Raw genomic sequence first — 17815 nt, forward strand, 5'->3', positions numbered from 1 at the left:
GAGGAACGCTGGTTTGAGACGTTCAAGCATGGAGTTGCGGGAATAATGGACACAGATATGGGAAAGGGCAACAGATTTAAGGATCGTACAGAGGAAAGGGAGGTTGAAGTTTGGATAGTAGTTTACAAGGGCAATTGGGTCAAGGGTAGGTTTTTGAGGAGGGGCAATGACAGATTTGAGGGAAAAGGACAGTTCCTGAGAAACGGAAACCATTTATAATCTCAGCTAACATGGAGTCAGGAACAGAAATTGGGTGGTCAGCAATTTTGTAGGAATAGGATCAAGCAAGCAAGAGGTGGGGATTATGGACAAGTTGACCTTATAGGAAATAGGAATGAAACTAAAGATCTGGCTTTGAGTTAGGGCAGTGGGGTATCTTGGCTTGCTGGGAAAGGGAGGGATGTGGCAGAGGCAGCGAAATAGATGGTCTTAATCTTAGTGGCAAAAATGTCCATGATCTCCTCACTTGTTATTTGAGGTGTATCACTATCCCTTCATTGTTGCTAGGTCAAAATCTTGGAATTCCTTTGTGAAAGTACCTTAACCACATGGACTGCAGTGTTCTAAGAAGGTGGCCCACCACCACCTTCTCAGGCCAACCAGGAAAGTGCAATACATTCAGCCTTGCTAACATTGCCGACATCCATTTCGCAAGAATTAATATAATTTTTTTTAAACAGACACAGATTGCCTCCAGGCATCTTACAAACAATTCTCTGGTTTTAGCAGAGCAGTTGGGGAAGTTTTAAACTACTGTGAATTACAGTAAGTGTCAGCATGTAGACTAAATAAAAGTTACAACCAATATGATTCAATAAAAATTATTGGTTGCATAACCAATACTGTGCCAAAATCAATGAGGTCAGGAAGTTCAAGCCAGTGTATGCATCACTGAGCTACAAAGATACTTACAAAATTTAATAGATTGAAAAAAATGGCATGAGCTAAATGAAAGCAGAGCAGGAGTGGGCAAACCAATGTTGAAGTGTGGAAAAATGTAGAGGTAATTTATATTGAATCAATTGGAGTTAAAAGTCATCCAGAGAAAAGCTTTAATATAGCTTGCAATATAACTACCAATACTGTTGTTGTTCGATGATGAAAGCTAGGTTTAAACAAAGTTGGGAGAAGCATGTAGGAGAAAGGCAGAAAACATGAGGGATTTTTTTTTGATGTATGGCTGATCTTTAAAGTTTAGTCACAGTACATGAGCAATTTAGAAACCAATTGAAATTCAGAACTCTGCCAGCTAATCTCAATAAAGTGTTGCAAATTTCAGTGGTTATATAGTACTTTCAGGTCTGTGCTGGTCTTGATGCTCAACGTGAGCTTTCTGCCACCTTACTTCATCCCATGAATCAACATATCCTTTTCTCTGTCATGCACATATCTAGCCTCATCTTAAATTGCATTCCCAATGCAACAAAGAACAGTTTATAAAGTACAAATAAATATTCAAAGTGTCAGTCAAGCCCCCCACCTGCCAAGAATGAGGAAAATTAATTTCACCACCTGAACATTAAAAGTTAAAATTGCAAGCCCCTGACTGGAGAGAGACGTTAACATACCAACAGACAAGTACTTCAAAGGACAAAGGAGCTATTCCCTGTTCCAATTTAATCCACAATGGAATTTTGATTGCCAGCCATTGAAGGTGAAAAGGCTAGCATTCCAGGTTAACTGCTACGATCGCCAAATACACGAACAGATGTGGTCGGACCAGTTTGGTCACATGGCTGGCTGACTGTTGGAGTTTTTTGAATTTGAACTTCCAACAAGGAGTTTGAAATCAGATGGCTGTTTTCTCCTGGACTGAGAACATCTCTCTCCTGTCTGCTGTCATCTCACTCACCAGCTTTGGAAACCATTGAAGACATATGAAGCCCAAGAGAGAAAAGTCTCCTACAGTGAACAAGGTTTAAGAAGAATATTGGGCCCCAATGAAAAGTTAAGAGCTGTCTACAATCAAGGATTCTACGGCGAGCTGGAAACACAGCAACAGTAACAAGAAACCCCCTTTTAGAGACTGCCTCAAACCTCTCCATTTTATTTTTCTTCTCTTTTCTGTCCCAATTTGCACGTGTCCATCACGTGTGGGTGCGTCGTATATCCGTAGGCATTAACTGTATTAGAGTCTAAGTTTAAGGTTTAATATATTTCACTTTTCTTCTTTAAACCTAAAGAAAACCTGGTGTGCTCATTTCTTTGCCTCATAATTGGAAAGCTGTGAACAAGGATTCACAAAGGGGGCGCTCAAAACAGTGTGCTTAAAATTGAACTCTGTTACAATAAGACCAGGTGAAGACGATGAAGACAGTAAAAGACCCCTAGACACCTTTCTCACCTGGTCGTAACAAAAGTTAGAAATGGAACAATTGCTGTTCCAGATATTTTCCCGATATCTTGCCTGATCTTATGACCAGAAAAATTCAAATCTGTTATTGAAGGAAACTGATCTGTTTGATCTTAAATTTTTTGCTACATTCATTGATCTGACAATATTGGACCAGGTCACTGCATATGGTAATGTGTAGACCAAAGGGGTTTTTTTTCAGCTGAAATATCTTGCATCTCAAAAAATATAGTCCTTTTAAAAATGATTCTCTTATGAATATTCTTTTCAGTGGTGCAATCAGCACTATAATAGCTTGTAAAGTAACATTGAAAAAACATGAAATGTATTGTTTCCATTCAGATTCTGTGCATTTTTTTAATGACTACTTTTATCCCTAAAATTTTGCATTGCACATTACTCATTCAATATATTTGCAATAGGCTTAGCTTTAGTATGTTCAACTGACTAATTTGTTTGCTAAACAGAGAAATTATTCAAACTGAAACAATGCTGTTTATTTGCTTGTTCTTGTTTTAAAATTTGAAAAGATGGATATTCAACATTCAGGAACTCCCTTTTAACTCCTTTCTAGTATATTTAAAAGATGTGGTTCTGCTTATATTAAGGAGGGAACTTAGAACTTCATTGAGAGAAGGGGCAGATTCAGTTTGAAAATCGTGAAAGAGGGAAAAGTTGTTTTGAATTTCCAGAGAACAGTTGGATTAATTAGGCTCCTAGAATTTTAAGAAATTCAAAACAAAAACTGTTTAACCCAGAAGTTATCTTTGTTCAATAGAGTTCCAATGTTATTATTTTGAGTGCTTGAGTTTGGTGAAAGGATGTCTGCTATATACAAGAAAGTATGTAGTCCCATGAGCAGAATAGGCCAATGGAAACATAGAAAATAGGAGCAGGAGTAGCCTATTCGGCCCTTCAAGCCTGCTCTGCCATTCATTATGATCATGGCTGCTCACCCAACTCAGTAACCTGTTCCTGCTTTCCCCCCCATATCCTTTCATCCCTTTCACCCCAAGAGCTATATCTGACTCCTTCTTGAAAACATACAATGTTTTGGCCTCAACTGCTTTCTGTGGTAGGGAATTCCACAGGCTCACCACTCTCTGGGTGAAGAAATTTCTCCTTATCTCAGTCCTGAAAGGTTTACCCGGTATCCTTAGACTATGAACCCTGGTTCTGGACTCCAACACTATCGGGAACATCCTTCCTGCATCTACCCTGTCAAGTCCTGTTAGAACTTTATAGGTTTCTATGAGATCCACCCTCACTCTTATGTACTCCAGCGAATATAATTCTAACCGACTCAATCTCTCCTCGTACGTCAGTCCCGCCATCCTAGGAATCAGTCTGGTAAACCTTTACTGCACTCCCTCTATAGCAAGAACATCCTTCCTCAGAAAAGGAGACCAAAACTGCACACAATATTCCAGGTGAGCAAGACATCCCTGCTCCTGTACTCCAATCCTCTCGCTATTAAGGCCAACGTACCATTTGCCTTTTTTACCGCCTGTTGCACCTGCATGCTTACTTTCAGCAACTTGTGTATGAGAACATCCAAGTCTTGTTGCACATTCCCCTTTCTCAGTTTATAGCCGTTCAGATCTGCCTTCCTGGTTTTGCTACCAAAGTGGATAACCTCACATTTATCCACATTATACTGCATCTGCCATGCATTTGCCCACTCGCTCAACTTGTCCAAATCACCCCGAAGCCTCTCTGCATCCTCCTCACAACTCACCCTCCCACCCAGTTTTGTGTCATCTGCAAATTTGGAGATATTACATTTAGTTCCCTCATCTAAATCATTAATATATATTGTGAATAGCTGGGGTCCGAGCACCGATCCCTCCGGTACCCCCCTAGTCACTGCCTGCCATTTGGAAAAAGACCCGTTTATCCCTACTCTTTATTTCATGTCCGCCAACCAATTTTCTATCCATCGCAATACACTACCCCCAATCCCATGCCCTTTAATTTTACACACTATTCTCTTACTTGGGACTTTGTCGAAAGCCTTCTGAAAGTCCAAATAAACCACATCCACTGGCTGTCCCTCATCAACTCTACTAGCTACATCCTCGAAGAATTCTAGTAGATTTGTCAAGAATGATTTCCCTTTTGTAAATCCATGCTGACTCTGTCTGATTCTACCGCTGTTCGCCAAGTGCTCTGCTGTAAAATCTTTGATAATGGACTCTAGAATTTTCCCCACTACCGGCGTCAGGCTGACTGGTCTACAATTCCCTGTTTTCTCTCTACCTCCCTTTTTAAATAGTGGGCTTACGTTAGCTACCCTCCAATCTGTGGGAACTGTTCCAGAGTTTATAGAATCTTGGAAGATGACCACCAATGCATGCACTATTTCTAGGGCAACTTCCTTACGTACTCTGGGATGTAAATTATCAGGCCCTGGGGATTTATCGGCCTTCAATCCCATCAATTTCCCGAACACCATTTCTCCGCATACTGATTTCCTTTAGTTCCTTCCTCTCACTAAACCCTGCTGTGTTTTGGGGAATGGGGAATATTCTGAAAAAAGAATGTTACAAAGACCTGTGACACCTGAGCATCACCAAATTTTGACAAACTGGAATATGAGCTAGACAGAAGACTCTGCTAATATTAGACGATATTGTGAGTACATTGCTTTAAACCAATCTTTGATTTTGTGAGTGCAACATATAAATGTTAAGACTTTGTAAAGTGAACATGTCATCTTCTATTCTGTTTCATCTAGCACTATGCAGCCATTATGAAGTACATTAGTCAGCCTCCCCTCCTCCTCGATGTTCATATGCATAACCCTACAATTAATGCTCGAAAATGGATGGACTCACTTCTTGCCTTTTTTCCGGGTTTACAGGTAGGGGATGCATTTTCTTCTCTTGAGGTCATTACCATGTATGCAATTAATGCCAAAAATTCATTCCAGTTTGATGAATGTCAGTTAATCTCGGATTGTACATTTTCTTTTTTTAAAAAACTCTCACTTTGTTGATTTTGTGTACTTAAATATTCTTAGGCTAGCCTTCAAGGAAAAGTACGGGTATGACAAAAATTGAACATGTCTTAGATTTTCTTAAGTCAGTTACATGAAGACCTTCCATCCATTTGCACCCATACTCATTCCCATATACAAAATGGAGCAGCTCTCTTATTTTAGTTTAGAGATACAGCACTGAAACAGGCCCTTCAGCCCACCGAGTCTGTGCCGACCATCAACCACTCATTTATACTAATCCTACACTAATCCCATATTCCTACCACATCCCCACCTGTCCCTATATTTCCCTACCACCTACCTATACTAGGGGCAATTTATAATAGCCAATTTACCTATCAACCTGCAAGTCTTTGGCATGTGGGAGGAAACCGGAGCACCCGGAGAAAACCCACGCAGACACAGGGAGAACTTGCAAACTCCACACAGGCAGTACCCAGAATTGAACCCGGGTCGCTGGAGCTGTGAGGCTGCGGTGCTAACCACTGCGCCACTCTGCAACAGCTCCATTCATTTTGTTCAGTCATGTCTGGCACCTCAGACTGGCCTGGAAGTTGATCCTGAAGTTGAGTAGATGATAGTATCCAGAGGTTTATAGTGCAGAAAGTAATTCAGATTATCATGGGCTGAATTTTAGGCCCTGATGGGGGCGGGCACGGTGACAGTCAGGTGCGGATTTTTGTGCCGCTGGCTGTGTGGTTCACAGGCTCCATCCCATTCCCAGGCCATTTTCCTGGAGGCAGGATGGGGGGTGGGGCAGCAGGGCTACCCACCCGCAAGCGGCGGGTAGCCAATTGAGCCACTTAAAGACCTACTGATGCCAATATCGGAGGCCGATTGAAATTTTCCAGTCAGCTTCCACGTCCCTGGAGATGTCTGGGAACCATGTAGCTGCCTGGAGGCGGCCTGCCAGTGGTAGACCAGGGCACCAGCCACTCCAGGCAGGCTTAGAGGCCCTCCCTGCCTGGCTGCAGCTGCACGCCGCCATTTTAAAGGGATTCCTCCCCCGCAATAATGGTGGCCTGGTTGCCGAGGCCATCTTTTAATTTCAAGTTTAAAAAAGTTGGAGAGAGGTTGCCTCCATCTTGGCTGCCCTCCGTCTCACTTACCTGGAAAGTAGCCTGCTGCTTTTTCAGTGTTGGAGGGCCTCCTATTGGACTTGAATTGGACAGCGAGCCCACCCTCTGGCTGCTAATTGGCCAATTTGGGGAAAATCACAGCTGAGTGACTGTTCCCCACATAGGGCTGAATTTTATGAGTGCGCCGCAGTTCATGGCAGCGCACCCTAAGAACGGCGTGCATCCTTTTTTTTTTCATTCATGGGATGTGGGCATCACTGGCCTGGCCAGCATTTATTGTCCATCACTAATTGCCCTTGAGAAGGTGGTGGTGAGCTGCCTTCTTGAAGCGCTGCAGTTCATGGGAGGTAGGTACACCCACCGTGCTGTTAGGAAGGGAGTTCCAGGATTTTGACCCAGCGATAATGAAGGAATGGTGATATAGTTTCAAGTCAGGATGGTGTGTGACGTGGAGGAGAACTTGCAGGTGGTGGTGTTCCCATGCATTTGCTGCCCTTGTCTTTCTAGTTGTTAGAGGTCACGGGTTTGGAAGGTGCTGTCTATGAAGCCTTGGTGCGTTGCTGCAGTGCATCTTGTAGATGGTACACACTGCTGCCACTGTATGTTGATCGTGGAGGGAGTGAATGTTTGTGAATGGGATGCCAGTCAAGCCGGGCTGCTTTGTCCTGGATGGTGTCGAGATTCTTGCGTGTTGTTGGAGCTGCACCCATCCAGACAAGTGGAGAGTATTCCATCACACTCCTGACTTGTGCCTTGTGGATGGTGGACAGGATTTGGGGAGTCAGGAGGTGAATTACTCGCCGCAGGATTCCTAGCCTCTGACCTGCTCTTGTAGCCAAGATATTTATACGGCTACTCCAGTTCAGTTTCTGGTCAATGGTAGCCCCTAGGATGTTGATAGTGGGAGATTCAGCGATGGTAATGTCATTGAATGTCAAGGGGAGATGGTTAGATTCTCTCTTGTTGGCGATAGTCTTTGCCCGGCACTTGTGTGGCGTGAATGTTACTTGCTACTTATCAGCCCAAGCCTGGATATTGTCCAGGTTTTGCTGCATTTCTACATGGGCTGCTTCAGTATCTGAGGAGTTGTAAATGGTGCTGAACATTGTGCAATCATCAGCGAACATCCCCACTTCTGACCTTATGATTGAAGAAAGGTCATTGATGAAGCAGCTGAAGATGGTTGGACCCAGGACACTACCCTGAGAAAATCCTGCAGTGATGTCCTGGAGCTCAGATGATTGACCTCCAACAACCACAACCATCATCTTTTGCGCGAGGTATGACTCCAACCAGCGAAGGGTTTTCCCCCTGATTCCCATTGACTTCAATTTTGCTAGGGCTCCTTGATGCCATGCTCGGTCAAATGCTGCCTTGATGTCAAGGGCAGTCGCTCTCACCTCATCTCTTGAATTCAGCTCTTTTGTCCATGTTTGAACCAAGGCTGTAATGAGCTGAGTGGCCCTGGTGGAACCCAAACTGAGCATCACTGAGCAGGTTATTGCTCAGCAAGTGCCACTTGATGGCACTGTTGATGATACCTTCCATCACTTTGCGGATGATTGAGAGTAGGCTGATGGGGTGGTAATTGGCTGTGTTGGACCTGTCCTGCTCTTTGTGTACAGGACATACCTGGGAAATTTTCCACATTGCAGGGCAGATGCCAGTGTTGTAGCTGTACTGGAACAACTTGGCTAGGGGCGCGGCAAGTTTTGGAGCACAGGTCTTCAGTACAATTGCTGGAATATTGTCAGGGCCCATAGCCTTTGCAGTATCCAGTGCCTTCAGCCGTTTCTTGATATCACGTGGAGTGAATCGAATTAGCTGAAGTCTGGCATCTGCGATGCTGGGGACTTCAGGAGGAGGCTGAGATGGATCATCAACCCGGCACTTCTGGCTGAAGATTGTTGCAAATGCTGATGTGCTGGGCTCCCCCATCATTGAGGATGGGGATATTTGTGGAGCCACCTCCTCCAGTTATTTTTTAATTGTCCGCCACCATTCACGGCTGGATGTGGCAGGACTGCAGAGCTTAGATCTGATCTGTTGGTTATGGGAGCGCTTCGCTCTGTCTATCGCATGCTGCTTACACAGTTTGGCACGCAGATAGTCCTGTGTTGTAGCTTCACCAGGTTGACACCTCATTTTGAGGTATGCTTGATGCTGCTCCTGGCATGCCTTCCTGCATTCTTCATTGAACCAGAGTTGGTCTCCTGGCTTGATGGTAATGGTAGAATGGGGGATATGCCGGGCCATGAGGTTACAGATTGTGGTTGAGTACAATTCTGCTGCTGCTGATGGCCCACAGCGCTTCATGGATGCCCAGTTTTGCATTGCTAGATCTGTTCGAAATCTATCCCATTTAGCACGGTGATAGTGCCACACAACACGATGGACAGTATCCTCAATGTGAAGGCGGGACTTCATCTCCACAAGGACTGTGCGGTGGTCACTCCTACTAATACTGTCATGGACAGAAGGATCTGCGGCAGGCAGATTGGTGAGGATGAGGTCAAGTATGTTTTTCCCTCTTGTTGGTTCCCCCTCCACCTGTTTTTCCCTCTTGTTGGTTCCCTCACCACCTGCCCGCATACCCAGTCTAGCAGCCATGTCCTTTAGGGCTCGGTCAGTAGTGGTGCTACCGAGCCACTCTTGGCGATGGACATTGAAGTCCCCCACCCAGAGTACATTCTGTGTCCTTGCCATCCTCAGTGCTTCCTCCAAGTGTTGTTCAACATGGAGTACTGACTCATCAGCTGAGGGAGGGCAGTAGGTGGTAATCAGTAGGAGGTTTCCTTGTCCATGTTTGACCTGATGCCATGTGACTTCATGCGGTCTAGAATTAATGTTGAGGACTCTCAGGGCAACTCCCTCTCGATTGTATACCACTGTGCTGCCACTGCTGGTGGGTCTGTCCTGCCGGTGGGACAGGACATATCCGGGGATGATGATGGCAGTGTCTGGGACATTGTCGGTCAGGTATGATTCCGTGAGTATGACTGTGTTCGGCTGTTGCTTGACTAGTCTGTGGGACAGCTTTCCCAACTTTGGCACAAACTCCCAGATGTTAGTAAGGAGGACTTTGCAGGGTCGTCAGGGCTGGGTTTGCCGTTGTCGTTTCCAGTGCCTAGTTCGACGCCGGGTGGTCAGTCCAGTTTCATTCTCTTTTTATTGACTTCGTAGCAGTTAGATACAACTGAGTGGCTTGCTAGGCCATTTCAGAGGGCATGTAAGAGTCAAACACTGTGCGGATGCTACGTCCATGAGCCCCTGTGATAATACGTGTGGGGGCTCATTTAAGTAGAGGGGGCGGAGCAGCCGCCTCAATGATTTAGAGGGGGCGGCCTCCACGTCCCCGGCAACTGTGTTCGGCCGCTACCACGCCGGCGCCATTTTTAAAGGGCTTTGAGCCCACGCAAATATAAAATAAAATGTTTTTAATACATTGAAAGATAAGTGAAGGAGGCCCTTCCCCAATCTCCCCCCCCCCCCCCCCCATGGTCAATCCAGGCACTGGAATGACCATCAGTTGATTGTTCACATACCCAAACTTTCCCCCCAACCTTCATTATTTTGCCCTTCAACCTCTTCCCACCATCCCCACATACAATAGAGATCGATTTCCCCGCTCCTCCACCCCTCCTGCTCTGAAAATTTTATTAGTCCCCCCCCACCAGGTTCTCGCCCGGAACTCCGTACAGAGTTCCGAAGGCGCGCAGAGCACGAATGGCGGCTATAATATTGGAGTGGGACGGCTGCCGCCTGCAGATAAGTTTATTTAAATATTTTACATGTTCATTTACATATGCTGATAAAGGGCCCGCTGCCAGGCAGCTGCCGGTAATAAGTGGCGGGCCCTTCTCGACATCACGGGTCGAGGTGTGCCTCTGCCTGCAGTATCTTACCAGCCCCCGCACCGTGACCTGCAGCATCATGGGGCCGGTATAATTCAGCCCATAGTTTGGGCTTCTGACTCCCATTTGAGCCTGACGGTGGTGTCCTGAAACCCGCAGTGAAAATCCTGTCCCATATCTCTGTTCTTTGCTAGAGCAATCCAAAACTAATCCCACTTCCCCCACACTCTCATAGTCCTGCAGCATTTTCTGATTCAAACATTTACCTAAATTCGTTCAGCAGCAATTTTATAGAACATGGAATTATTCACTGCAGTAAATGATTGGGGTAAAGATCAATTACAGTCAGGTACATGTTTATATGTATTTTTATCACACAAATGATTGTCTTATTTGGCCTTTTTCTTAAAGTGCATTGTTACTATGTTATAGTTTTGAATTACACACATTCACTTTTGTACAATTATAATCAGTCGCTAATTCACACACGTCCACTTGTTTTCAAAAATTTTAGATCACTTTGCATTATGTTTTGCCATTTCTGAATATGCTAGGATCTCATGAAACTGAGCATGAAGGCAAGTTGAAATATTCAGTGTTGGAGAAACTTAAAATTCCTTGAGCGGAAATCACATCCAATTTATAAAACATTTCCGATGCTTATAAAAAATAAACCAAAATATCTGACTGGAACGTCATGTTTTACATCCAATTCCTGTTTCAGACTTCTACTGTGACATTATTCAACCAAATTATAACAAACTTGAAATTGTGACATTGGTTATTATTTTATGTCTCAGAAATTCTTTTCCTACTTTTTGAAAATCGTGAAACTGAATAAGTGAAAAAACAATTTGAGGAAAACATTTCCATTCCTCCTGCTTTTGCATTTAGGTATATTCATCTAAACTACATTATGAACACAAATTTCCAGTATATTTTTATCTTTAGGTACTAAAAGGGGACTTGCAACCTGCAATAGAAACTCATGAAATGTTATACCAGGTTACACAGCGACACAAATTTCTACCAGAGGTAAGGAGATTCCTGAAGTGCACAGCATAAATAGACTTTAGTATTAATGCATAACACTTACTCGAGTGAGTTAAAATCCTGCTAACCTTTAAAATTGCTTCCATTCTCCCTTACCCACATTCTGACCCTTTTTAGATAGCTGCAAACTGGATCAACTCTCCTGTAATGTTTGAATTTTCAGACATTTTTCCCTTGTTTATAACTTATTCCCTTGCCTTTCTTCCTGCACTAAAATGTTTTGTTAAATCACAGTGTGGAAAAGGTTTTCTTGATAGTGAGTTTTTAAAATGTTACGCAGTGTCCTTTTTATTGGCCGCCATGAGTCTTTAGCACACAAAACTTTAATGACAATGTAAAGCGGAAACATCCAAGAATAGGTTCTGGATTGCCATTTCCTTCAATTAATTATTCTTGCAGTTTTTCAAAAGCTGTTAAGATCAGCCTTTTCTTTGGAAGATGAGAATTGAACTTGGTGCTCATTTTCATATTTTGATAAGCTAGTCAACTATTTTTGAAGAGTTTTAAAGAAATCCCAATATATAATAAATAGTAAGTCAACATTTCAAATTCATATTGGTTGGAACTGTATATGCAGTGAGGATAGAAGAAGTCTGACTTTCCTCCACATACTGCGTGCGTCTTTTGTCCCTGACCGAGTCCTTGCCCAGAAGTCAGCCTGATTGACAGGCTTTTCTGCTAGTCGGGCGGAAAGTACTTGAGCAGGTTGTAGGTCCGATTGCAGACCCCAGTAGGGTAGATGAGGGGCTCCAATCCCAAAACCCGGGGGTCTAACTCCTGACTCCGAGGGTCTTTGTAGGGATGGGGGAGCTTGTAGGGGCCAGGTGAAGCTCTCCTGCTCCTCCTGGTCCAGAGCAGACACTGTGACGACACTTGCCTTCTTCCTGAAGCCGTCCTCACTTTGCTTCAGCTCCCAGGTTTCCTACAAAATCCAGCCACCCACTGTAAAACCTGCAAAACAGGTTAAATCAGAGGCTGCCAGCCTCATTAACATATTTAAATGCCAACTAGCCTCCTGGGAGCAGGTTGGCCAGCCGCCTCATGTCCTGCCTCGATAAAACCTGGAAATTGGTGGGTTGGGTGACAACCAAGGTTATATACAGTCTGAGGATGCATCCAGGAAGTAGAATTGGCATCAAGGATGTGTAGTTTTTAGCAGGGCCTGAAAATTGTGACTTTAATCTTCCTGGTAAATCGCAACAAATTCTGGCTCATCCATGACTTAATATTAAGCAACCAATCTGGTAGCATATCAAAGCAGGTAAGAGAATTGGTGGAGAGATAGAGCTCACATATGTACAAGATTTTATTTTGCTTCCCAATGGTGTAGCTTATGATTTAAACCTGTTTAACTTGTGTTTTCAAAGGCTTTTACCATTGACTTTGCAGTCCATTGGGCTCAACATCCTTTAAGACCAGAATTCATTGAAAGTACTTATTTCCTTTATAAGGTTAGTAAGCTCCATTTGCCACCAAATTCTTTGTATAGAATTTATGAGTAGCCAAAGCATTCTGCGGCAAAGAAAGTAGAAATTCTGCATCCTGTCAGATCTATTCTCTGGTACTATCAGTTCTTTTGCCTAAAATCTCTGATAGCAGTGTGCTCTTCCTTTCTCCCATACTATTCTTAAATTATTACTATTTTCATTCCTATCTGCAGAAAGCCTGTAGAGCAAAGAATACCAGAATACCAACAGGACCATCTTGTACACCTCAAGTCTTTCCATACTAGGTGTAAGGTTTACCAACTAATTAATCAAAAAATCTGATGATGTGGCCATTGGCAATGTGACTTCTCACTAACATTTCTCATTTTATTTAATATTGTGTTCACTGCACATTTTTTCCGAATCAATAATTACCATTTATTTCTTTCAGTGGTATTATTAGAAGTTGTTTAAGGAGAATTGTTTTCCTCCAGTCTTTAAAGTAGAAAATGCAGTTTCCCATTTACTCTTCCTATCACTGCATCTAATCTGCTTTGTATTTTTTTTCTGTAATCAGGCCACCAAAGACCCTTATTATCTACACGTTGGTAAATCTGTTGTGGACAGTTTAAACCAGCATGCACGAGTGCCTTGTGGATTTGCTGCTGTGCAAGATGTCCGAACTGGCAATCATGAGGACAGGTACATTGGCGCCAGGAGTGCAGTATAACTTGCCACATTCTGTCCAAAAATTCACTGAGTTATTAGCTTTTTTGGGTCAGAACAATCTGACTAAATGATCCTGTTGCAGTGCGTGGCAGTTCAAAGGATGAGATTGATTTGTTTTTAGTTCACTTTAAATTAAAGTAGCTCGTAGAAAAATACCATCATGTACTCTTAAAACAAATGAAGTATAAAAAATTAATCTTAAATAGAAGATAGAGATACCTTTTGAAGGTAGAGATAGCTTATCCTTTGACTTAATTTATACAGGGTATTTGGGGAAAAAATATAAATTGTATAGCACAAATCCAAAGGTGAAATTCTCTTCTAATGAAAATGGGTAAACATCAGCTTTCTTCTATATCTTGGTATTGAAAGTATGTGCTAAAAAGATGTGTGTTTCAGTTACACATTTCAATTACATTTTTGGCCTATTAAATTGTCTATATTAGTTGTTTTTAAAAACACTGCCATCAAATCTCAACAATCAACAGTAAATACTTTGTTTTTTGCTGTTTTCTAGAAACTGGTTCTCAATATCTCAGTAGAACAAATAGAATATAACAATTTTAACAACGTGCATACAGATGATCTTTCACAAGCTTCACAGCTTTTCTTCATTTCCATTGTTTAAACATGATTCTTCAAATAGAAATAGTTATTTCCTTCTGATCAAAACTTCCATATCTTACTCTCAGTGCGGATGCACATGGTAAAGCTTGACATTGGCATTTGACTGGTATGAACAGGTGATGCAAATCTCTAACTAACTGGATGTAATTCTTGGCAAACTAAATGCATCTGTTAAGGTAAAGTAATAAACTGTGAGTGATTGATTGATTGTATTCAAATCTGGCCGTGCTTGTTCCAGACTGAATGAGATCATAACCTCAGCTACACAAATGGAGGGCTGGATTTTAAGGAACCCTCGACATCAGGATCCTTGGTGGGGTGGGGGAGGGTCTGAGGATGGCCCCGGATGAGACCCGCCACGCACCCCGATGGAGGCAGGGCCCGGCCCAATATTATCGGCAACGGCGAGCCCTCGTGACGGTTCCCCTGCTGCCAGTGACGGGACCGCAATTTAAATATTTAAATAAATTAAAATAAGTGAATTAATTAATCTCATGTCACCTCCTGATGTCCAACTGCGATCTTCAGCCTGGCAGCTGGCACTCCTACGCCTTCAGATCTAGGGAAACGGGGCACAACACCTACCGGCGGTGGTGGTGGAGGTGGGGGGGCCGTGGGTGGTACGTTTCTCAGTGTGGGGGGGGGGTGGTCAGTTTCTCAGTGCGGGTGGGGAACGGGGTCAGAATAGCGTCATGGGTGTAGGGGATGGTGGGAAGGGCTGAAGTTGACCGTTTGTGCAGTTTGGAGGGTGGTTGGGGGGGGAAGGTCAGATGGTAAAGGTAAGTGTTCTGCAGGGGGAAGGGCAAATAATTTAATTGTTATGTGGGGTGGTGGGAGAGGGGCAAAAGAGATGTGTTTATTTATTTCAATTCCATTTCCCTTTAAATATTTAAATTTCCTGGTAGGGCTGACAGCCCTTTAAAAATGACGTCATGCCTGTGCACAGGCAGCTGACGCCATTGCCGGGGATGGACAGCCTGCCCCCTCCATGTGATTGTGGGGGTGGGGAGCAGCCCGCCCCGGCTATTTAAATGAGACGCTGCGCTTGGAATCGTGGCAGCTCTTCGGTGTGTGGCCCACACGGGTGGGTGCCATTTTTTTCGCACGCAAGCTTATAAAATTCAGCCTGGAATGTCAGTGTACTTTGAAGCAGTTAATAAGTTTGCCATCTTCAATTTGAAATCTAGTATTGTATTTTTTTTAATGGAAATCTTGAATAGCTGGTGTTAACGCTAAGGGAATGTGTGAATTATTGTTCTGTATATTAAATTTTTTTTATTTTCTCAGGATGGATTCGTTCTTTCTGGCTGAGATGTTCAAGTACCTCTATTTGCTGTTTGCTAGCAAGAGTGAGCTGCCCTTTAACATTGATGACTATGTTTTTACCACTGAGGCTCATTTACTGCCTCTTGTACTAGCCACAGTCTGCGAAACCTGTAGTAAGAATATTACGGTAGGTCACTATGGTGTCATTTCCTTTTTTGGTATCTCAGCACTTAATAAAATTGTTAAGACTTTGGCCTACGAATTAGATCACTACACACTATGCAAACCTAATGAGACCAGCGGCAGGACCGCAGCAGATTGCCCAACGGCCTCATAGTTTAGTACCAACAAACTGCAGGTGCCAGTTGCTGCCCAAGAGGCAACTAGATTGGCTGCTGCGGTGCCCTCTGAGGACCTGAGGTGAGTCTGGGGGGTGGGGGTGAGACAATTAGGAGATCGGGATGGGTAGATGTTGCAAGCAGTAGCTAGTACCAACCTGCACTTTAATGCGGAGCTGGAAGGAATATTCCTCCTTGTCCCAGCTCTATATTCACCTAAGTATTGTTTTTAAACTTAACTTTTTAATGGAAGCCTCTAGCGGTTCCTTTTAAGGTCTGAGAACAATTAGTGGCTTGTGGTTGGAAGGGTAGTTGTTTTGGCTCATTCACCCCTCAAATTGTTTGGCAAAACAGCAGCAGAGAGTGTCTATTTCTTTACCTCACAAAAAAATATAGTGGGGCAGGGGAATTGAGAGTGAAGAAGTGTTTAACTTGAGGTGATAATCATGGGGAAAATGAATCAAATTAAATTGCATCAATATGTACGAGGCATAGAATTACGAAGGGTGAAACCAACCCAAAGAATCAGAAACCAGTTGGTTGAAGTACGATGTTTTTATAAAACAAACATTTAAAGACTTCAGGAACATGAGTGTTGTGAGGTGGAGCTTGGAGTATCTAACTGGAGAAACCTTGAGAAATGGATTTGGGGAACATCAGGTTCACCAAAGGGTGGGGGAAAAGTCAGTCTGGTAAATCAGTCACTTGCATTTAGCCAGCTTGGTGAGACACCGAAATATGTATGAGCCTACAAAAGTTTCCAATAATAGATTGGAATCAACAGCATACGTGAGGCTTCTATATATGAATAACGATACTTTTTACAAGTTATTTTCAGTCCATTTAGTCTCAAGAAATAGATTTGGCCAAATGGTGTGACTATTTCAAAATGTGTACTTTTGAGCCATTCAGCACAAATGTAATTTTATTGTTCACATTATGGCCATAGTTGCTTTATTGTGTTTGATTTCCAATTGCATCAATTTTAAGAACAGAAATAACTTGCAATTTAAAGTGTTCTATATAAATTACTTTGATCAATTTGTCCTATTTTTGCTTTTTGCCCAGAGTATGGAATTGGAAAACAAAGACGGCAGCGTCCTTACCCATACATGCCCCAGTGCTCAAACTTTGTTTCCTAATAACCCATCCTATGCTCAGAAAATAAGAGAGACCTACAGAGATTTAGTTCCAGTTGAAAGCTCACGGACCTCCATAGAAAGGTATGTTCTTTCCACAGGTTTTGCAATTTAATCATATGAAATCACATGGCTTGTGTTATTGATAAGTAAAATAATTTTTTTTTAAATGCATTAATTTTTATTAAAATAGCGTAGAAAAGAATTGTATCCACGTGGTAAAAGCATTTGTGCAGTAATATTCATAGAGTCTCCTTTTAAGCAATTAGCATTGAAGAAGCTGTGTTGTTTTTAATATGATATCCTCATGGAATTTAAAAAAAATATGTTTAACTCTGTATAAAGGAAGTGGGCTATAGTTTTGCCCACCCCTGTGTAGAAGATGGATATGCTGGGTGATATTTTCTGCCCACGGTGGAGCTCCTGGTTCTGGGCTGAAAAGGCAGGGGGAATCCTGCCGGCCAGCTGGAGCAACCTTCACCCCCGCCCCCCTCCACCACCCTTGGCGCTGGGCCAATTAACAGCCGGCACAGGGATACCCATCCTAATCAGACGGCCGGCAGCTCAACACCGCCAGGAGCGGTGGCCACTGCCGATACCACAAGAGGCCTTGGACCCAGGCCCAGCACTGGAGACCGGGACCTCAGGTGAGGTGGAGTCATTGGGGCCAGTCTGGAAGGCCCCAGTGATGGGGTGGGGGGAGGGTGGCATTGAGTTTGTGGTGGGGGGGGGGGTGGAGGTTACAGGGAGGCATTTGGTTTGGTGGCGGGGGCCCTTCTAAGTGGGCAATCTGTGACCAGGACCCCCAACAAGCCTGCAGAGAAGTTGCCTCATTTAACCCGACGACCTCCCCGCATGGCAGCAGCTCCCCCTCCCACTGCTTCTGACTTAATGCCAGCAGTTAGGGGGAAGAAGCCTTTTAAGTGGCTGTTAATAGTCCTCAATCAGC

The 17815-nt window shown here is 43.4% G+C and overlaps 1 protein-coding gene across 1 annotated transcript in view; it reads left to right on the forward strand.

Annotated features, from left to right (window-relative positions):
• The window catches only part of si:ch211-282j22.3 (ER degradation-enhancing alpha-mannosidase-like protein 3), a 67695-nt gene that overhangs the window by 38036 nt on the left and 11844 nt on the right, over positions 1-17815 (forward strand). Inside the window, exons 10-15 of the mRNA XM_068012652.1 lie at positions 5091-5216; positions 11239-11322; positions 12708-12791; positions 13345-13469; positions 15411-15576; positions 16796-16950. Of these exons, the coding sequence (XP_067868753.1) occupies positions 5091-5216; positions 11239-11322; positions 12708-12791; positions 13345-13469; positions 15411-15576; positions 16796-16950 (740 nt within the window). The remainder of the gene's footprint in view (positions 1-5090; positions 5217-11238; positions 11323-12707; positions 12792-13344; positions 13470-15410; positions 15577-16795; positions 16951-17815) is intronic.

This window comes from Heterodontus francisci, chromosome 32 (genome assembly GCF_036365525.1).
Source record: "Heterodontus francisci isolate sHetFra1 chromosome 32, sHetFra1.hap1, whole genome shotgun sequence".
Lineage (NCBI taxonomy): Eukaryota > Metazoa > Chordata > Chondrichthyes > Heterodontiformes > Heterodontidae > Heterodontus > Heterodontus francisci.